The 24,228-nt window shown below is 31.7% G+C and overlaps 1 protein-coding gene across 5 annotated transcripts in view; it reads left to right on the top strand.

The window, feature by feature from the left end:
• LOC106101568 (apoptosis-stimulating of p53 protein 1) overlaps positions 1 to 24,228 on the top strand; it is a 174,441-nt gene that overhangs the window by 105,484 nt on the left and 44,729 nt on the right. The window contains exons 1-2 of one of the 5 annotated variants that reach the window (XM_013280833.1): positions 10,942 to 11,118; positions 17,196 to 17,986. The exons of 3 other annotated variants lie outside the window; for them this stretch is intronic. In XM_013280833.1, the coding sequence (XP_013136287.1) occupies positions 17,288 to 17,986 (699 nt within the window). In that variant the 5' untranslated portion in view covers positions 10,942 to 11,118; positions 17,196 to 17,287. Of the gene's footprint in view, positions 1 to 10,941; positions 11,119 to 17,195; positions 17,987 to 24,228 lie in introns of those variants that run through there. One more of the 5 variants, XM_013280831.1, reaches the window with a different exon arrangement.

A 24,228-nucleotide genomic window follows, 5' to 3' on the forward strand; every position in this document is an offset into this window, starting at 1 on the left:
CTGATACAAAGCACATTCAAGCAAAAAAAAGAAACATTTCAAACATCAGATAAAGTTGTCTATGGAGCAACTGGATCCAGCCCAATGTGCGCCGCTAAGATCCCAGCGAGTTTGTTTTCTTCACAATATATTACACTTAGCTCGGGATTACCTAAAGCTTCACATAAGAAGATATATTGTAGGCTTAGTTCATCGATTCTGTTACATTTGTACATCTCACGTCTTAGATTCGAGACCTTTCTCATTAAAACATACCATAAAAAGACCATTAATTAGTACCTCTTGTTAGTTAGAAAAGTGTTTAAATATTTTTTGTACATATGAACAGTCTTATCTTGCTTTTACGGTCAAAGTTTAAAGTTACATTTTTATTTGCGTGAATTTAAATGTGCTTCTGCTATATCTAAACTGAATTTAAAATTATAAGTTAAACGTGTAGTCGTAAATAATTTAAAATAGCAGTGAATTTTAAGTTGAAACTTGCATGTAAAAAATAGGTTTTTCACTTGATAAATCTTTTTAAGGACGCCGACGTCCATGTGTCGCCCGACAATTTTTTTAGGATTGGAATGCGGACGCCTTTAGGGGCATTATACGTCTTCCGTGACCCTATATAAAGATTTCAGTATTATAAAAATTTAAAACAACTGTTCATGTATTTTATCAAGAGAGAATAGAATTTTTTTTTGTTGTTCTTTGTTATTTCACTAACATATTTCATAAAAAATAAAGTCAAAAATCTAGTAACTGGTGTATTTTGAGCTAAAAGAATTACTCTAGCATACCACGCAATCAACCACAGAGGGGCCAACATAACGAGCCAACAAAACTTTTATCACAGCACGTATGCAAACGCGACGTTCTATAAAACGGGCAGGTGTTATTTTACGACATAATTGGAGACGAGATTCGGCCGTAAATAACGTATAAACCCATTTGTGATTTGACTTTTAAGACCTCATTCACACACACGTATTAACCAGTTTCGTTGTTTATATCACTCTAACCGTAGGCTTCCACTGTAAAACACTCGTCATCACATCCCTCTCCTCCTCTTAGATAAAATAGAGACAATAACATATTTTAATATCAATATTAAGGAAATGGAATTGCACGTTAATCATGTATGCGTTACAGTTCAACGTTGATTTGTCGTTAAATCAAATATTGCGGACATGCTTCTAATCATGAATCGAATGTTACGTGCTCTGTTTAAATAATCAATTTCCATTTGCAAACTGCGAACGATTAGGTGTTTATACGCTTTTAATTTTGTTTATATTTCCTGATTTAAATTGATTTAGATCTTTTAAATGAAAAGTCGATATTAACCCCATTGTGAACCTTCAGCCATTTAGATTATGGCTACCTACGCTTCAAATTTTATAAAAGTGGTATTTATACTTGTGAAAAAGCTAAAAGTAGTATAATGACACTAACTTTCGCTCGCGATCCGTCCGCGTGAAAATAAATAAAAACAAAAGTGAGTAGCCTATGTCTTCTTCAAGACTATCCTCTACATCTATACCTTTTATCAAAATCCGATCAGCCGTTTAGGCTACAAACCCTAACAATATCCGTTCATCCATCTAAACTTTCGCATTTATAATTGATGTGTTTATGTCAATCGTAATGCATCATATTGCATACGTCATCAAATAACCGATACAACCAGGTTATTACTAATGACATTCGGCCCCATCAGTCATGTCACAGTTGCGGGAAGAGCTAACATCGGAACACATCCATCGCGTGTTACATAATGACACAAATCCTTTATTCAAATTACTATCGGTCATGTATTGTGTATTTTGGCTTGTACAAAATAAATTGGCAAATTCTTTTTTTAATTTTATTTATGTTTTTTAAAAGATTTGGTTTTGTTTATTGTGGCTAATGTTATGATATTATCTGTTCTAATTTATAAATTGGAATAATCAATATCTTACTAATATTATAAATGCGAAATTTAGCACAGATATAGAGCATAGTTTGGAAGAACACGTAGAGTACGCACTTTTGTTTTTTTTTTTAATTCCACGCGTCGGTGTCGCAGGCGAAAGCTGGTTTTTAATATTTCCCTGATGGTTGTCTTCTTTTATAAGAACTACAGTTTAAGTAAAACAAGCAAAGAATTTTATCGGGGCCTTTAATAAAAAGAAAACAAGTGAATGTTCTGAATATTTTTAATAAGCGACTGCATCAAAGTGTCTGAAAGTCCCAGAATTGCTTTGGGTAAGCCGCTTTATGGTTTTTTCTAGAGAACAGTGATGCCAAATAAAATAAAACGACTTCATTCGATGTTTTGATATAATTCGCAATAGAAAGCGTTAAGAATTCATTTAGTTCTAGCATTTTTCTTCATTAAACTAAAAATAAATAAAATAGAGTATCAGTACTTTGCTAGACGTTTTCGTTCCTTTTTTGACCAACTTCCCAAAAGAAGGAGGTACTCAATTCGTCTGTATATTTATGGTGTTACTGCATACCCGCTCCTAGTGAACTGATTTTGAAAGTTACTGTTTTAGGTGGATTTTGTTTTTATTTTTATATTTATTTAATAGAAAATGAATGTTAAAATTTCAACGTTTGTTGCTATACATTAAAAAATGATTAAAACCCCTAAACTGCCTACGCTTCTATGTAACAATCGTATGCGTTGATTACTGAGTATAGGGCGGGATACAATTTATTGTATTTCTTGTACGCCATTAAACAGCGCCTGTTGATGTCAACCGAAATGGTGCACTAATGACATTTTAATAGTACTACTGGAAACGTGAATGCCGTGATAAGAGACACGCAACCCTTTGACAGTACACGATATTGGATCGATGGAAGTAAACGATGCTATTCCAGTAAGAAGCATAATTTAATTTACCTCTAATATAATGATCAGTTTTGTATAAAAACTTGACGTCGACAAGGACTTAAAAATATTATAGAAGAGAGAATTAGGGCCTGTCCTACTAAATTGTAAATTATCCGATAATTATCCAACGTGTAAAATATGTGATCGAAAAATCGGATTTTGTTACCTTATATGACAGTGACGTCATTTTGAAGCTATCTGAGTCTCTATCAGCCAGTAGTGGGTCAGGCCCTTAGTACTCCTTTCCTGCTGTTCTCTGCGCAAATTTTTTTGTCGTCCTTATTATTGTCAAAACTTTTGAGTTATAAAAATAAGTAATTATTAACCTCTTGAATTTTTTAATTAGATACTAGCACAAAAATATCAGTTTTTGTAGATTTCAACCTGTTATTCTAGGAAAAATACTTATAATCAATGAATAACAAATCCGAGCGAAATTAACGTTGTACGCGCGGAGACAAACAAAAACTCATTTATAGTTAACGTTTAAAGTTTCTTTGCTTCGTGGAAATATTTGTTTGTCATACAGCTAAGCTTTCATATTAACTTGATTTTAAATTTACTTTTAAAACATTTGTTAATATATCCGACTTTGTATATAGAATAACTAGCTGTTCCCATGCGACTTCATCCGCATGGAATTATAGAAAAAAACATTTTATTGTTCACATTTGTCAAATTATCAATTGCAAATGTCAAAATGATATGACATGATGTCGAACCATGGCAACCTTGCTTCCTTGATGTTGGCAACAACTTCTGCTCTCTTTCCCACATTAGGGTATTTAACCAAAATATTTACCCCTGAGTTTAACGGCGTTAAAATATATAGCCTAAAGCGTGACGTAAGTGTAGGAAGTTTTATTAAAAAAGACTTATTCGAAAATATGCTGTGATTGCTGACATCTTAAGCAATAAAGAAGTGTGTGTTTACGTTATATTATATTAGTATAGATTTAATGTCCTAAGTTTCACTTTCCATAATATTGGCTTGGGCGACGTTAAATTAATGTTAGGTACCTGAATTATTCTCGTGAGACTCGTTTTCCTTCTTCAAAATGTTTTTTTACGAATTTTCCAACAAAACTCACATGTTTTAGTAATACCCTTTAGCTTAATATGCTTATTAGCTAAATAAAAGTATTTAAATGTTAAGAAAATATTTCGAAAATTTAAGTACCTCAAATCGTAATGGTCTCGTTTTAGGACTAAAAAATAGTTTTAACTTCGTGTGTAAGAAGATTATACTATCGGGAACTATATTAGTATGAGCTAAGCTTTATTGCGATAGTTAAAAAATAAATGAAAAGAGTCTCTCTTATCCGACCTCCCTATTCAGCTTTTGAGATACTCTGGGGATCTGATAGGTTGATAGATTTTTGATAGAGTCTAAAATTACTTTGTTATGTTTGAGATAGATTTACAAGATAGTGTGTTAATAAGCAATTTGTCCTTAAGATAAAGCAATTTTGTTTGGGACAAGTTTAACGATCCATACGCATGTTTATGGCGAATCTTAATAGTTAATTCCTATAGGAATTTGATGACATCAAATACAAGTTAAGATATTTACCGTTTCGTTACTAAATTATGCTTCTTTATGTAATACATGAAGATAAATTTAATAAACAAATCGTTACTTATCACTAACTTGAAAGTTTATTTGAAACAGGTTAGGGAGGAAACTTTACGAACTGTAAACTAACAAATACCCAATCAAACCGGTCGGACCAAGTAAAACTTATATCTTAGGGTCTGTTCACATACTACAGGAAAAGTGGTATAGACCTACAAGGACATCTGGCTTTTTGGGAATAAATCGAACTAAATAATAACAGCTCGTCAGCGCCCTCTATGTCACAAGATTTTAACCTACTGTAATTTTCATCTGTTTTTTTTTTCAGTCCATGTTCATGTATGTTTTACATTTTTTTTTTGACAACTTACCGCTATAGCACCGCCTTACTCGCCTGCTCAGATGTCTTATTCGCTTTATTTTGTTGACAGTATGCATTCTCCTACATTACAAGAATTATTTCCAATTCTAAAAAAAATTACATTGGACAAGTTTAAGCATATACCTACCTCAAAATTAAGCATTTTATTCTGTCCACAATAGAACGATATATGGCGATAACATTTTGAGGAGCAATAACATTATCTACCCGACTTATAGTCCGATTTTTAATGTGAATAGGGCCTTAGTTGAGGAAGTATTAAATTAAGAAGCGTGAAATTCCAACACACAGTGAGGCACACAATGACTTGTGTGACAGAATTAAAATTCCTTTACGATGCTTACATCCTCTGGACCTCACCAGTGACTACGTATTAAATTTTTATGTTTCTATTGAATGATAAATGTAAATCAGTTTTTACATTTGTGTTAGCTAACTTTTGGGACTCAAAGTAGAAATGATTACCAAGAAGTATTTATATTCATTTCTTCCTTTAGTACAAAGAGTTAGTACACGTTTTTATGTCATTTTTTACATATAATTTTTTAATTTACTATTCTTCATGTAAATATAAAAGATACCTATTTTTAATTTAACTTTACCATTTAGTCTTTGTCAATATTAATCTATCTAAGCAAAGAACATTGCAGAGCGTAGATTGGTAGCTCCGAGTAGTAAGCAAACTTCGTATCTAGCGGAAACTAATTGAAATGTTAAAATATCAGACGTGTTAAAACTACTAAAGGGCAAAACAAACATTTATTTCTGCTGTTTATTGTGTGTGCTTATATCGTTAAAATAAACAAAAAAAGTCTTGAAAGCTTTATTACTTTTTCATAGTACTATGAAAATGTTTTGCAGAGTGGACTCATTGCTCCACTTACAATTAATGGTTACTATAACTTCGCTTAGTATAGCTTTCGCATAAAAAACTGTATTCATCGTTAGTCTCTCTCACGGACAAATACTGAAACGGCATCTAAATATGAAAGTATCTTAAATAGTAAGGCTTCGAGTAAACCGGCCTCGGATGGATGGATGGATAGATGTTTGTAAGAGTTTGTAGCCCAAACGGCTGAACGGATTTCGATGAAATTTAGCATATATGAAAGGATAGTTTGGAAGAATACATACGCTATTCACTTTTGTTTCTTTTAATTCCACGCGGACGGAATCGCGGGCGAACGCTAGTATCCAGTAGAAGTTTAACGTTTGTTACATTGTAGGTGGCGCTTACAAAGCAAAAAAAATATGTATCGTTTCAAAGTTTGGTAGTGATCTATAAAGTTAGGTTGCAAACTGTTCCTAAAACAGATGATATAAAAATAAATTCTACAAAATATTCCTTATCGGATTCATTTTACTCGTGAAATCGAAATCGATTGTCATTTCAAACTTCAGCTCATCTTACAAGCAACTCTTGATGTAATGTTGCGATATCAGATCTTCTCGTTGACATTATTTGAATGGATATCAATCTCTTTGAGTATGATTGAACTTGGGAAGTATTATCTATCTGGGATTTTAAATTTTTATCCTGAACAAAAGCATAATTTATTAAAACATTTTTCTAATATAATATTTTACATACATAACTGTCTTCAGGGTAATTAAATGGTCCCTTAGTGAAGATATCGTATATTAAATCTACATTAACGCACACCCTAACAAACTACATCACTACTAATATAAAGTTTTACAGTCCCTTTGTAGTCATAACATTAATTATTTTATGAACTCCACTAGCTACGTCCCAGTTTTCTAGAAATTACGCCGTCCGTAGTTTATTTTAAGTGTACAGTAAATCTTTTTAAAATACTACAACAGTGCCTTTGGATACCTCTGTTAGTTATCTAAGGCTTCGTCTAAGTGGCTCCAGGGACGTCTGCTTTCCATAAAAATCCTGATAAGGGTGAAGGACCATATTAAGAACCTCTTTGAGTGACATGAAATTCCTTAAATTCTTGAAGCTTTTACTTGCGTCGTAAACTCTGGTATTCGTTAACTTGTTTAACATATTCTTACTTAAATTACTTAAGAAAAGTTTACAGTGCATACAATTTATATAAAGTTACTTAAATAGTTATAATTGTTAAAGTCTCCACTTATGTACTTATATAAAAAAAAAAACTGTTAGTTACAATTAATATATGGTTGGTAGCTATAATCTTGTGTTTTTAATTATAACAAACGACTAGTAATAATAAAATTAATAGCCTTTAATTACATCGTTCAGTTATTTATTTGACAAGCTAAAATTAATAAATTGTACAATAAGTATTTAGGACGCATTGTTTTATCAAGTTAGGTATTGGAGCGACGTGGGCTAGCTGGCATTCCAACTTTTATATTAAAGTCGAGAAAGAAGTATTTGCTCCAGAATGTAGACGGCTATTTGTTTATGTACGCTAAAGAATATTAAGTAAATCATTCGATAAAATTATAAAAAAACAAAATCATAAAATTCTGTCACTAAATAGTTCTATAGTAAAGTAAATCAATCGGAATATTAATGTCCCATGCACACAGCCGTATACAATATATTGACATCTCTTTCTTTATAACAGAATGAAAGAGACAACAACACGCTTTAGTCCCAATATTTCGGCTGTAAAACTCACGGATAGAATGTGATGACGGACGATAAAACTATATGAGACAGACTTTTTTGAATTTTAACGATAAGCCGAAGTTTGGGTGGCCCGTTGCCGAATTATGACCTCCGATTAAGTCACGGTTAAAGCGTAACAATATGGTTTTTGTAGTGGATTTAATATAACCAGACGTTTGTTTTAAAATATCTTTAAGATATTAGACGGTTCAATACAAGTATATCCACTATGTGATACCGCTCTCTATGTTCATCGCATTAGGATAAGATATGAAAAAATGTAACATTGCTAAACATACGAATGTTATCTGTACTAAATAGGGATTCTTCATTTATGAAAAAATAATGTTCTATTCATACATATCATACATTTTTAGGCCAACAATATTTTTTGTCGTAAACGGTTAACGTAACAGGTTAACTCGGAATTTAAAATAAGTATAATAAGATAGTTTGTTGTTAAAATTCATACTTATATATTTACGGATGGCCGAAAAAGTTGCGGTTACAAATATACAACAGAATTTACAATAATTTGTGTACATAACATTTTTTTATTGAAAATTTAATGAAAGGTTAACCAAACAAAAGCAAAAGAATAAAATTTTAAATACCAAAATCGAAACTAGTAAATAGAGTTGCGTTGAAAAGATAAATACAAAGAGATTTTGTTCAACAAGATTAATTAATAATTAAGACTTTATGCGGACTTAATTAATGTTGTAATTAAATACTTTAATCTAATCAAGTAATTAATAACATTTACACTGTTGTGTTCGTAACAGGATAATATATTAAATCGTCTTTTCTACGGGAATTAGTCTTTAAAAGTGCCTTAATTTGTAATTCCATCAAGTTTTGCTTATTTAACTTTTGGAAGAGTAAATAGATCAAATTATACACCTAATTGCGTGTAAACACTACTTGGAGTCTGAGTGAAAACATTATTGACACAGAACTCAAAGATTTGTTCATAAATTAAAATGTATGATTAAAAGAATAATGTAAATATTGACAGTGAAAAGATTTAATTTCCGACTCAAACTACAGATATAGTTGAAAATTAAAGAGGCGAACTATACAAAACCTATTTCCTCAGATCGCTTCAACAACTAGTAGGTCTTTGTAATATCTACAAGAGAGCAGCGACTGAATTGACATTAACTCTATTGAAGTTGGAAATGGCACTCTCAGATGATCAATATCTCCCTTGTTATAAAATGTAAGGCAAGCAAAATGCCGTATTCTCTCGCTTTCTGATCTCGGTCAAACAAAAAGTGTTTATTATAACATGTGAAAACTGTGATGTCTATGTTCTTTTCCTTAATTATTATTTTTGTTTCAGGTAATTTGACATTGCTTACATATGTTATAAGAAGTACGATACACGGTAAAGTAAAAAAAACTGTCTAAATTAACATTATTTTAAGCGCGAATCCCGCTGAGAGGTTTGATAAAATCTCCCCGACCGACCTTGATACCCGTTGAAGGCCGTGAATATTACGACAGGTGTAAATAAAGAGATGCCGCGAATACCTCAATGAATAAGGTTAAATTCTTCTTTTTCTCCAACGCGCTTAAAGGCCCGTCCCACAAACTTCATAACAACATACTTTATGCATCGATAAAGCTCTTATCTCGGCCCACCCTTTTCTCAATAGCACATTCTTGAGTATACGAAGATACAGTCTGCGATTACTGGTAGTCGATTAATTTTAAACCCTCCTGCTTAATGTTTATGGTTGGATTTCCTAACTCTACTGGAAATTACAGACAGGTGCGCGTCCTTTCCAGGGTCTCATCCAGTTAGAAGTATCTATAAAGTACTGGTGTACTTTTGTAAAATTCTGTAGACGAACAAATAAATAGAGACAATAAAAATCAGTACTTTAAAGAGTAAACAGCTACTTATTAAGCTAGCGCGTACCATTGCCGTACCAAAAAAACCTTGTTAATTGACATCTACTAGTCGACAAATTGTAAAACAATAGAAATCAAAATAGGCGCCTATATTAGTCAGTGATAATGTAACTTGTAAATGGAAAAGGAGTTATTAAAAGCGGTTCATTGGTTTTTCAGTTTATTTTTAAGTTACAAAAAAAATTATTGTTTTATTTATACTCGTAAAATAACAAAGTCATTATTTTTAGTTTATCTCTTACCATGATTTTTCATTGCCAAAAAAATTGTACTAAAATATATTCATTACTCTGTTTTACAAAGAAAATCGGCTGTGTAAACTGACGGTTATATGCACAATGTTGTTTCATCGTAAAACATTTAGCTGTGCTGTTCTGTAAACATTGAAAAATTGCAAACAAATACCGACAACTCGTACTACTATGTTTATTATGCAAACAGAAATCAAAACTTCCTTTCCATCGAATATGCTATCTCCGAGCCGATGTTGCATAAATTCATATTGCACGGGAAGTTAGACGCGACATCGGCTGTTATTTGATGACTATTTATTTTCCTCTTTTGCGACTGTAGCGACCTACATTTTAAACAAATTATTTCCTAAAGCTTGACTACACGTCGAAGGAAATTTAAAAATAATTAGTGTAGAAATATTGAGAGCTTTTAGTCAAGGTAAGTGTTTAGCTTTGTGTTTAACTCATTTCGTTATTTAAAGTTTTATTTTAAATTAACATTTGTGAATTTTACTTACCGATTCCATATTCGTTCTCGCGTTTCGCTTTCTCGCTCAAGTATCGAGGGAAGCTCACAAGCAACTATTCCAATTGAACTAGCCCGGCTGTTTATACTATTGAATTGAAAAATACTCGATTGCAAACATTCAATGTATCAATTTCAAATTGATATGAAAATAATAGAAAATTTATATTGTTACTGTATCTTTTAAATTGAAGTATCCGTTAAGATAATTTTAAATTTTATTTCATGCAACTGTAGTAAATAAATCTAAAAAGTATTATGTTAAGTTTTTTTGTTGGTTGTCATATTTTATTCCACTCAAATTCGACCTCAAAACACGTAGCGTAAAGCCTACATATGTACATTGAGCTTAAGGCAAGACACCGGTTGTCCTATTATTGAAAATATACTAATTGTTATCCGAGCTTTTAAAATTTAAAACCTCGCCTCAAAAGCTATTATATTATATGTATTTTTTACGTTATACACAGGACTGTCCTATTTAAATACATTTATTAAAACTTATTCATAATCTTGGACAAAATCTTCGACAGGTAACATGTCCACTCGCTATTAACAGTATCATTATAAATCTCAAGAGTCGAGAAACTTTGGCTCAAGTGGTCGCGTTACAAGTGCTTCTCTAACATTCTTTTGTCCATTGTAGTCTTTTTTGCTAGAAATATGTGCATTTTTGTGATGTCAGAGTTCCGGGGCGGAGGGGGGTGCATCTGAGGCTTCATTGTGTACGAACGGCGCCCGTAGTCTGCGCCAGTTCAGTAGTGCCGGGAACTCTGTAGGGGTTGGTCGTACGGTCGTCTGCACCCCGAACCCAATACATCGCACGGTTAAAGTGAAGTTTGTTTTTATCGTTTTTTTACTTAACTTGTACATGGCTGGAATTATTCTAATTGATTATGTATTAAATTCATTTTTTAAGTTGCTTTACTTAAATAAGTTTTACTAAGCTTAAACTTTAATGTTGATTACTGGATGCATTGTTATATTGGATTGGTCAGGTAAAATTGATCTGAATTTTGCAGTTATCACTGTAATAAATCAGAAAGCTCTTTCTACGATATCATAATTACTTGAAGCTTTTTATTACCAAAAAGGTATTATTATTGTAGTCCTTATTACTTTTATTAATTAACTTAAGTAGCTGTTAAATCTATAGAAAGGTAATATTTTAATGTAGTTTTAATGTTAAATTTTTTGACTTTTAAGTTACAATAAAAAGTGTAAGTAGAAAATCTTTAAACATCAATAAGTTCAGTCAGTATATCAAAAAACTTTATTCATACGATAGCCACATGTGACCACTTGAAGTTCCTTTTAAAGACGCTTTTACTTAATCTTAGTCAAGTATTCGATTTCAAGAACAATGCTATATTGGTTCTAAGAGTTTAATGTGGGAAAGATTGTAAAGTTGTTTTCTTATGTTATAGAGAGTAATAATTAAATATTTACGTCTACAAATAGCGGTTATATTTTAATAAAGTAAATGGTTTTGTAGTATACAATAAAATCCATCATCTGGTGAGATAGTTTATACTAATAAACCTAAATTTCACTAAAGTTTACTAGGGTTAACGTAACAGGTGGTCAACCCATTGCCTTCATTTCGAACGTCTACTTTATCGTAATACTTCAGAATATTGTATTTCGTATGATATTTTAGGTTATGGATGTTGGCATGATACCATTGGTTATTTTATCGCTCATCGTTGATTGACATAGCATCGAATTGTTATTGCAATTTGAAATTCATTGCATTATATCTTATTGCAAAAAATCGTATTAATACTTTCGTTGTGTTTTTTTTAAAGAAATCAATGATTTCTACGGTTATTTTTTTAATAAAATTACATATTTGGTAACTTATTCTGATAAATGTTTCAATTTTAATTCCGAAAGCCGAAATTTTGTAAATGAACTTTATTTTAATATTTTCTTTTAATTTTAACTACGAATTATTATCTATATTTGACAATGAACTTTTCATCAACTTGCTAAAGCTATAAAACTTTTATACATTGTAAAATATGAATGTATCAACATAGATATTCAAGTAATATTGTAAATAAGTACACAAGTAACGTAGAACAGCAAGCGCTGATTGCAATTTATATGCCCATAGCCCCCAATTAAATACTTTCTTAAGTCTGATCTAGTTTATATCTGTAATTACTTCGAACACGGTTTTAAAACCAGGTATTAGCTTAGAAGAAATTGATTACATACTATAAACAACTCAGTTTGACATCGATATTATTTAAAATACATTTATGGAAATACAAATTGGATTAGACCCAGTAATAGTGGAGGATCCCTCAGTCGTCTTGCTTTGGAAATACCACTTAAGCGCGCGTACACCTTTGACTTAACTATAGTACAATTGTTTAGCTCCTATGAGCTTACCTATGAGCTTATATGGAGGCGCGGACATTACTCAATTTTTAGTTGTGCAACTAAACAATTGAATTGGATGCGAGACATTCGACGATCGACAATCGTACAACGGTTATGCGATAGTTAGGTCAAAGTTGCGCGCTCTCTAAGGACAAAATTATTAACAATATTTTGTATTATGGAAGTAATAAACAATTGACGAGAGATTTGCTAAAACAAATCAGTGGTGGCATGTTTGTGCGGTGTAAGCAGATCTTACAAATATTTTAAATTCCAGTTAGTCAAGTTTGCAGGTTCGTAGCCCGTGTGAGACACTTGTCGCGGAGCAAGTAACACGAGAGCCCAGTACAGTCGAATAAAAGTAAACATACAATGCACCTTATGTCAGAGGTGTAAGTCACAGTTTTGAATATTATATTAAATAGTTGAGTAGTGGTAGCTTCTAGTTTTCTTATTAAAATTGGAGACGGGTAAAATGATACGGGGTTGATTATCGTAGCACGGCCCAGTAGCCTAGCGGTTGGAACGTCTTCTAGCCGCATTATTGGCTTCGATTTCCACTCGTGATCACATTTGTTTATCATTTTTGTGAAATCTCTTTTGGGTAACTTTTTCTCTATACTATTAATATAAATTCTTTGAACATGAACGTCTGTCTTGCTGTAATATTTTTTCTTCACTAGCTGTTACCTCGTCTTCATTCATGTGGTATTAAAAAAATAGTAAAAAACATTATTCATTGATAACGTAGCTTTTTAATGATAATAGAATTTTGAAATAGGCCCAGTAGTTTTTTTAATTAAAATCCGTACCAAAGTATAAATCTTCACTCTTTATAATTTTAGTATTGATTTTGTTTTGTTTAAAATGTAAAAGTAAATAACATTACGTCACAATACGTCCGGGTTCATCCCATAAATATTGTAAACCAAGAGATTTATATTTTCAATTTTAATTTGCATGTAAAATAAATCAGGAAATTCTATTAAGGATAACGACAGGTTCGTTTTCCGTAAATCATGGAAATTAAATTGTTTCCCTCTATCAGATTTCACTGTCATTGTCTTATTCGATTCAAATAGTGTGATCAACTTTTTTGGTCTTATAGAAACATATACTGCCCTGTCAATGTGGAAAAATTGCTACAAGATCCTTGTTAGATTGCAGCTTCTTAATCATTTTCTTTACGGTAATTTTTATCCCTAAGCTGGTTTATACATTATGTAATAAAACTAAGAACGTACCTCATTGGCCAGATAAGTTCGTCGGACTATAGTCAGCTGTGACGTGCTATATTGCAATTCTATCGGAAACGTTCGTCCGTATCGATTTTCTGGTTCTCGGTATTCACTGTTAATGTAATTTTTTGTACTGTAACATACCGACATTATGTATAACGGTTGGAGCTCAATGTTGCAGCATTACCTTGTGTTACCTACGTTAATTCACTCGAAAAGTTATCTGCCTAAAGTTTATGGGGCGCTGAGAGTCTAATAGGTTAATTTTCAGACATCCAAGTTCTTGCTTGTAGGTTCGGTTACTCTTTGACTAAAATGAAATTTTGTATAATGGGGAGAAGACAAGTCGCTGAATTATAAACCAACATATATATATGCATATATGATATATGCATTATGTATCCATTAGTGTTTGGTTAGAAATTAAATGAATATGAGTGTGGTTATGTTATCAAATGGCCAGTAACGGGTTATTATTAAAAAAAAACTTATGTGTACTATCTTTATAAAATGTTTCTTGCGCAAAACCTTTAAAATTTCCTTTATATTTTCTTCGAGATCGTCTCTTCGCGTTAGCTGTCTTCTCGCTCTTCTTGGGTGTATTCATAGTCTTATTTATTGAGACACTTTCTTATCTTATTTTATAAAAAGATACTATTCTCTACCTTGAAGTAAAAAGTTTATTATTAAAATATGGTGTAAGATGTCGATGGCCGTAGTTGATGGTTAATCATTTTGATATAGCTCGATAAAGAAATTTGAGATTTTCCACTTCAATATCAATCCGATATGATGTATGTTTTTCCTTGAATTCTAAAACTTACAATTTAATGAGTTGCGACCGCTGCCCGTATACATCCTCAATTGCAGACGCGTTGCCTACCCTTAACCGACGAAGAAGGATGTTAAATTCTTCTTATTTGTTTCTTAAATTCGGTATTTATAATTCTTCTTCATATTTTCATACGAAAAATTAATGCTACTCTATTGAATTTAAAGTAATACTCGGATGAGTTCTCCCGGAGTCGTATATTTGCGTTGTCGAGCGTCGAAAGGAGTATCGCCAAACCGAATACCTCTATTCATATTCGATTTGCGGCGTGACGAAGGTGTTGATTTGATTATCCGACGGCTTCTATTGTCGGTCTCTACCTTTACGACTATATTCTACCTTCGCTCGGAAAAATATTAAGGAGTTCTTTTTTGTATTTTATTAGTATACGAATGGTACTTTTCTGTATTTATTTGACTAGTTTTCATGCAGCTTACTATATTTACTTCTAAAACTTTCTGGAGCTACATAAAGATGTGTTTTAAAAATAAAAAAAATGATATATTTTTGTAGTTGAATAGATCTCTTTTGACTAATTAAGGTATTCAAAATTTGATTGCAAAATATCTGTAATACCTTTTACAACTTTTTCAATTAAATTTCTTTAGTTGTGAGTACGAGATGAAAAGTTTATTATTTTCTTCTAAATTTTGTACGACAAAGTTTTGTAGAATTCGTTTTGAGATTTGTATTAGTGTGATATAAAGGGCAAAGAAGTCGTGCTTGTGACTGCTGAAAGCGGTTCAGAAGTTTGTTGTGGTCTCAAGAGATCTCTTAGGGATGCTGCGAATATATCTTGATTAGTCATTCATCAGAATTAGGTACTTTTCAAGAAAAAAATTAAGGCTTTCTGTATATTTTTATCTCTTTACTTTTATGTATACTGTACATGAATACAATTTTTTTCAAAAATATAATGTATTTGTTTTTAAATGTTTAAGAAAAAATTAAAATATTTTTTTACATTTACTATACTTTACATTTCATATTTCAGTAAGTACCAATAGGTTTTCGAGCAATTTTCTGTAACCAGTTTATTGTTAAATAAAGGAATATATTTATTATTTATCATTATTCTATTTTGACAAAATGAATCGATTTTATAATTTTTCCGTTATATTATATGAGTAAAAACTGTAAAGTGACAACCCTAAGTTATTCATAACACCATTAAGAGAAGAATCGAACTGCGCTAACAAAATTAATTCGGAGTTATAAAACGTCAACGGAAATATATTCACTCCTCCAAAATTCTTGTACATATACATTTTTTAAATAAACTAAATTTATTTAAGTTGACAAAAACATAAGATTTGGTGAAAACGATGAAAACTGGGTCAGAAATGTGTAATATATCCAACAACTTAATGAAAATCTAATTGAAACGGCTTTACGCGTTGCTCTTAAGAGCGGTTACAAGGTGGGTAGGGTTGAACGCGGAGTGACTCCTCAATGCGGGCTTGATAATTAAATCTCGCTCTAATTGGGCAGGCTTCGATAGACAGCCACTCGTGCATCCACACTCCATATTTCACAAAGACATTTCCCCGTCATTCACATATGCGCTGCTCCGTTGATAGTCGTTATCTCGTTCATTAGGGATGCAGTATCGGTAACGGATTTATTCGAATTGAAAAAACATTCCATGACTGATAGAAGCATAAAAAAGTAGTAAATACTTTCCTTGATACAACCAAAAATTGGTTTCAATCACAGTAAATTTAACTACCGTACAGTCATAATGCTTACCTAAGCAGTCCCTTAGAGTGGATATGTCATACTAAATCTACAGTAACAAATCGCTATGCAGTATTAATCTTCTAAGATTACTCTATAAACACGCTCTTAATAATTTTTACTTCAAAGCGTTTAGATATCGTAGTGGATGATTTAGTACGAAATTTACATCCTCAAGTAAGGGATAAATCAAGAGGGCTTACGAAAAGGTTCGATCGTAAAAACTATAAAACAATAGAAGTGTTGACAATAGATATCTCTTTTAGAGAATAATTATCGTTATTGCAATATACAAGCGAAAGTTTTTCTAGACAGATGTATTAATAAAGAAAATGTGACAGAAGATAAATAATATATCTCTTTGTATTAATTGGAAAGTAATCCGTTGAAAAAATGTGTTACAAGGGAACTAAACGTTATTAGGTGAAGATTATCTTCTCATATCGTGCAATATGTTACTGTTGGTACAATGTATTTATAAATACATCTGCAGATGTAACGAAATAGACCAGTAGGATTCGACTCATAGTCGCTAAAATTTTACAATTTAGTATTTTCATAAAGTATTCTATGTAGTTTTGAAAACCAAATATTACGACAAAAAACCCTTTCATCAAGGAGTACTTAGTATTATAATAGTGACTGTTACACATTATATGCTACTATCACTCCTAACTTAAATGTTACCATAGTTTCCCTAAGAGGGTTCAGATCACGTACCGTTTTGCATATTAGGAAATGAATGTGATGCTTATATCCGTTCAACGTGAAACAATGCGTCTTAAATTCTGGAGAGGAGAACGCAACTCGGAAGGATTTATCGACGTACGACAATTATTACTATTAAGATAATCTTTTATAATATAAATTCCTTTAGATTTCCAGCCATGTAATATTTAGTCCGTGTACAATTAACACCAAAAATGAAAGTGATAATAGCCTTAAGTATGTCCAAATGACCATTTGAAAATGTTAGCTTGTGTGTGTCAACCAATGGAAACGGCTTTATTGTTTAACGGAGGACCTCCTGTCAGTATGGGCCCACTCGGCACCAATGGTAAATTACGTCATCATACGACCGATGTCATGAAGACCATTCAACTATTACCCAAGTCGAAACATAGTTTCTGTACCAATACAAAAGATAATTCTGTCGCCTTAACCACAGTACCATCATTCATGGATTCATCGGGGAACCTACTTAATCTAAGAAAGATTGAACGCAAAACTAAATCAACGAAAATATTAGTAAATCCGGTTTGTTTAGATAGCGTTAGTAGCAGTGATGATAGTCACAGATCAAAGTCGGGAGTTACTAAATGGAATGGTAAAAAGAAACGATTGAAGGCAAAAGATATTAAAAAGGATGAAAACACACGAAACGATTCGGAAAAAGATGAGACTAAAAGTAAAGATGAGACAAAGAAAGACAAAAAGACAATATCTTGTTTTAAAATTAAAACATCTGACGATAAGTCACCAGACGACAAAACAGTGGAATACTACGTATCAAAAAAAGACAATTGTGTTGTTAATGTTATTGAGCCAGATGTTATAAATCATACAAGAAAACAACCAATAGAACATATCACTGCTGATGAAAAGGCAATAGTTACAACTAACCAGTTAGATGTTAAAGCAAGTAGCGGTGAGGAAATAAGCAAAGAGGTAAGTGTAGCATGAACCAAATAGTAGCTAACAATGAACAAAAAAATCGAGGAAAAGTAAAGAATGACAACCCATTTATTTTTTAAAAAGAAATTCTCCGATCGTAAGATTTTATAACAAATTTCATCCGAACGGCATTTCAATCGCCACTGTTCAGCGTTTCAATTTGTATGCTAATGAATTCCAGAGACATCTTAGAAATTCTCTTCGGCTTTAGTGTTCCAATATTGTATAACTCGTACCCTCACTGCAGCCCTCCTCTCCTCCCGCTATAAATATTACATGCCCAACTCTAGTAACCTGCAGATTTTAACAACTATAACCATGGAATATTACAATTTAATTCCTCAAAGGTTTAAGATTATTAAACTGAAGAGTGTATTTTATTTTTCACCTTTTGTAATAAAATCGCCGAAAAGGACTTACGTTAAATATTTTTCTTTTATGCGACGTGTTATATTGTAGTGGTGTAAAATCGTAGTAAAAATGATTTATTTTTATTCGCACAACTAAAGTTGATGGCAAATGGACACAACAACGAAGTTACAGCGCGGCGGTCGGACGTTAAACAAGTTTACACCGTAAAATAGCCTCTAACACAGAGTTAACACCTCTGTGCCGTGGTTAAAACAGTTACCGAGACTAGTGGCTCTATTAGAAAATAGTATAAAGTGACAATACTTGTTTGCATTTTAAGTGTTGAAAGGCCAAAATGTTTTAATGATTAATTAACCAGTAACACAATTTTTAAATCTGATTTTTATATATGTTGTCGATAAAATGGATTATAAAAATTATCATCATCATCATCACCACCACCAGCTCACGATATGTCCCCACTGAGGGGCTCGGAGCCTACCCTCTGTAAGGGGTGACTAGGCAATAGTCAACTACGCTGGAACAGTGCGGGTTGCTTAACTTCACACATAACTTTGTATTTCTTCGCAGATTTGTGCAGGCATCACGATGTTTTCTTCACCGGTAGAACGTCGGGTAAATTATGTAGATATGAAATTTGTAAAGTCAAAAATCACATCCCTGCACGGCGGGATTCGAATCCAGGATCTATAGATTACAAGTCAAGTGCACAAACCCCTGAGCCACCGACGCTCTCAAGATGTACTAAAACTATATTTTGTTTATTCTTATGTTCTAGAAGTACTTATTGCTTAGAATCAAAATAGTCTTAAAAATAATGTAGGTTTGATTTAATCAAATGTATAACTCTATTCTTCTTCTTCTTCTTCTTCTTCTATTAACTTCTTATTCTAGTTATATTCCATAACTCTATAGTCCTGTGAAATTAACCTAATCTGACAAAATTGCTTCAATTACCTCATTAATGTCAAAGGTAATTGGTTACTAATTAATTTGTTATTGCTACAATATCAGTTCCTAGTAATTAATTGAACCAAACTACGCAAGAGCTTAAAATTTCTATTAATATGAAATCTGGATTAGACAGGTTTTAAAATCAATTCAGATTTAACTTTGATTCTAAAGTTTATGGGTAATTGCCATTTTACATATTAGTTACTTGATTGCTTTAAAAGGATATTACTGAAATTAACTTAATTTAAGGTATTTGTACAAGGGGAACGTTAGTTATGAGTGTGGAAGGGTACAATGGTAGAGGTAGACCTAGAAAGAGATGGATGGATTGTGTAAAAGGTGACATGATCAAAAAGGGAGTGTGATGACTGAGATGACGTATGATAGAGTTATGTGGAGGACAAAAACAAAAGTATACATTTAGGAAATGTATCACACTTAAAAGTTATTTATAAACATTTCTAACGCATGTTTATAAACTTGTAACTTTAGGTGTAAAACTAATTTTGTTAAAAATATTTATCGACGTTAGTTGAGTCATAAAAATTGAATTCCTGAGTTACAGTTACTTCTATAGGATTAAGGATTGTTACTATAAAACCTAACACTGTTTTAAAAATACTGTTTAAACATGTCTGAAGAAACAATATTATGATATAACTTCGCAATAGGTAATACAATAATCATACGTCATAGTCATACTAATATTATAAATGCGAAAGTTTAGATGCATGGATGTTTATTAGAGTTTGTAGCCTAAACGGCTGAACGTATTTTAATGAAATTTGTTTTAGATGTAGAGGATAATCTGGAAGAACACATAGGCTACACACTTTATTTATTTTTTAATTCCACGCGGATGGAATCGCGGGCGAAAGCTAGTATTGAACATTTTTATTACATTTTCTTAGTACACACCTTTTATAGCATCCGCGGAACATTATACCTCTATTGTCAAAATCTATTATAGTTTTAGCGTTAGGTTAACAAAGGATATGAACTTTGAATTTTATTTATTTAGCAAGAATAGATAAGCAAATTTATAGTACAAATTGTGCATATACAAATTGTATAACAATACACAATGTAATGCAGCTAGGATTAAGTTCGTGCGCTTCAATCATTTACGAAGTTCCCAGGGCGGTCGCTGCACGCCGCAAATTCATACATTAATAATTGCAGGCCTGTCAAACTGCGAATCTCTCATTATACATGATAAGCTACCACATACATTACCACATATATAAAAAGTATTATAACATATGTTTAATATTCTGTATTTTGTATGTATTGAAATAACTAAAAAAATACTACGCCGATTTCAACAATTCTTTTTTGAAATCATAATCACCATTAGAAAGCTATGTTATTAGTAACATAGGCTATATTTTATATTTTAATTTATTGCGGGCGAAGTGGCAAGTAACAGCTAGTTAATAATATTTATACTTGTTCACTACCATTTCGATATCTATTTAAGTAACTTTCAAATAACTATTAAAGACATTAAATACAGGTCTGACACCGCGTAGGTTTCAATCTATACCTTTCCATCCGGCAATTATCGTTCAGAAGTTTAACCAATTCTGCATAAAGTATGAGATAAGCCGGCCATTTAAAGTAAATCTATAATTTGAGGTTATTAATGTAGACTAAAGTTTACTTTATAGACCATCGTTATAGCTTGCAACTCTGTTTTTAAATGCTTTTATAATGCTATAGTAATTAAAACTTAATTTTCTATTTAATTCCTAGTTATATTAAGTAATCCGTCGCAACATTACGCCCGTGTCTGCTTACTTATTCAAGACATTAAACTGATTTCAGACTCCGCGTTAGAGGGTTACGAAACATAAACGATGTAAATCCTCGCCAAATGTAAGCCTCACGAGATCTAGAACAAGACAGGAGTCACAAAAGGCATTTACTATCTGGATTTTAACTATTTCATATACCCAATTTATTGCATTTAAAACACACATCGTACAAAAATAATTAATGCAAGAGCTTGGATGGATGGATGGACGTTTGTACGAATCTTCAAAACTGTTTAACATATATAAATCACAGATGTAGTAATTCTGGCACATAAGCTACTTAATACGTTTCTTTTACGGAGGAAGTTGCGGGTAAAATCTAGTTAAAAATAAGTTTTTAAATACACGTTTCTGTGGTTACAATGAACTCTTTAGTCAAAATGTCTTTTAATTTTATAGCTTACTCTTGTTGGTCTCGATTCTGATTCAAACATCTTTCAAGTGACGCTCGTAAAATTTATCAAAGTAAATCTAAAATGTCTTTAATTGCTCTTTCAAGGGTTCTGTATTCGAGTAATCAGTGATAAAATGAAAAGATCTGAAATATTCTTGATTAAAGAGTTTTCTTCAGCCACTTACATTATCTCTACCTCATAAATCTTCCGCCCTGTTTTGCTTTCTGATAATCTGTTTTAATTAATCTTGGTTATAAATATAAACGCGCAAGATGTCAAGTTAAAGAAAACGAGAGACCATAAGTACCCAACTTACACGAATGTCAGCCATTAATTTAACTAGAGTTTAAGAATAAAAAATACAATATAAAATTGTATTACTAAATTTGAAAACAAAAACAGAATAACCGCATTTGGAAATTCATAAACAGTTTGTAGAATTTACTCTTATTTATATTTATTTAATTTCAATAACCACACTAACTTATGCTGTTATTTGATAACAAATTAATTATTTACTTATAAAAAAAATATTACAGTGCGCATATAATTTTACAAATACATTGCACATCAGTCGTTTTAATTTTTATGTCTGTATTTTGTTTTATTATATATCGTTAAATCCTTTACTACGTTAATTCCATGTATTAAAAAAGCCAACGACTTCCCTTAATTCGATTAATATTAATACAGAATTCAAAAAAACAATATAATATCGCCATATTTGCGCCATTTTATATCATTCAATGACTTTTTTATATTATATTTACGATTAAATGCGTATAATTTAACTTAATATATATAAAGAGATTAGTCAATACCAATGATACGATAACGAGCAATTTTATCACACAATAGGCGATATAAAACCTTTCCGAGAAATGTATCGTACGATTATTATCATTGTATTAGGATTATAGGGTCAACAAAAAGGATTTGGACAGTTTGTACATTTCACGGTAAATGGAAATGCCCTATTTTATATGAAGGCATATTTATCTGTACATTATGTAGTTGTCGCGAAATAAATATACGTAAATACTACGCTATGCTTTGTTCGGGAAACGATTTTAACAAACTTCAATTGAGTTTTTAAAATCGGTCGTTTTAGTTGATTTAGTTTGAAAAAATTAGACGTAGATAGCAGATTTATTTCTTCTACGGATTTTATTCTTTTCTTTTAAATTCATTACCGTTCATTAGCAAGTGAAGCTGTGTTTGTAAATTTACCAACTCGTTTTATTACATTTTAATAATAAGCATAACAGTTTGTAAACAGTGGTTTGTTACAAACAAGAAGACTTTTTTAGTTTTTTTTTTGTTATCAATAATTAAAGCGGTTAATGAACAAACAGCAATTATTAGCTCTTATATAGTTGAATTGACTTTCGAATAGACTTCGTGGAAATTTCAATTACTTGGAAGATGGAACCGAAAATCTAATTGCGTCATTTCTAACTCTTAATCATATTTAATTTAGACGACTTAGTGAAAATGTATTTAACGATAAAATATTGTTTGAACTTTGAAGAGAATTTTCTATGTGAAATTATAAGATATTTTAATGAAAATGGCTTGATTATAAGATTTCATTTCCTGGTAAAAGATATTATGTAGACAGCTGAATAATCATAGACAGTTATAATTCTATAACTTGGTCAATTATGACATTTAGTGTAATCAATTTGATTCCTAGAAGACTATTGTTTAAAAAAAAACGAATGTAAGCAGCTTATGTGTTCTTCCAGACTATGCTCTACATCTGTGCCAAATTTCATCCAGATCCAATCTGCCGTTTAGGATAAAAACTCTAACAAACATCCATCTATCTAAACTTTCGCATTATTAGTAAGATAAAAAATATAAATACCATAACTAAATAAATTTAACAATTGATTTGTTAGTCTATGTTTAATGAATATTAATGTTTCTTTTACTATTTGATTCAACTATAACTTATAGAATTAACGGCAGGAGGCTTCTATTTATAGAAAACAGTTTACAGGTTTGTGTTACAGTTTGTTGTCCCCTGTCCATGTCTCTGGACCGACTTTGCATTTAAGATAAGATTGCGTCACTCATTGAGAATGGAACGGTGACTTTCTAGTTTACCTTTATTTAAAAAGTTTAAACTTATAGCTACTACGTTTTATATTTAAATTAATATAATATAATATAAAATCTCCTATACATTTAATTTCATAGCTCTACTTATAATGACATATGGCTTTGATTACTTTAAAGTCCATCATAAGACCTGTCGTATTGTATGGATCTGAATGTTGGGCCACCAAAGTTGCGGATGAAAGGAGATTGCATGTGGCTGAGATGCGTATGTTAAGATGGATGTAGTAGCGCCAGTGGTGGAGAAATTGAGAAGTAAAAGGTTAGCGTGGTATGGACATGTTATGCGTCGAAATGATGGGGACATAAACCAGAAAGTGTTAAGATTGAATGTGGATGGCTACAAAGGAAGAGGAAGACTCAAGATAGTATGGATGGGTTGTGAGAAAGAGGATATGCTTAAGAAAGGAGTGGATTCAGATATGACGGCTGGTAGAGATGTATGGAAGAGCAGCACGTACTGTGCCGACCCTCCGTAAGGGATAAGGGCAAGTGGATGATGATATTTAATCGTGTGTTCAATTTTTATGATGTATTTATACAATAATAAGTTGTTTCTTGTTTATCACAATTT

This window comes from Papilio polytes, unplaced genomic scaffold (genome assembly GCF_000836215.1).
Source record: "Papilio polytes unplaced genomic scaffold, Ppol_1.0 DF823980.1, whole genome shotgun sequence".
Lineage (NCBI taxonomy): Eukaryota > Metazoa > Arthropoda > Insecta > Lepidoptera > Papilionidae > Papilio > Papilio polytes.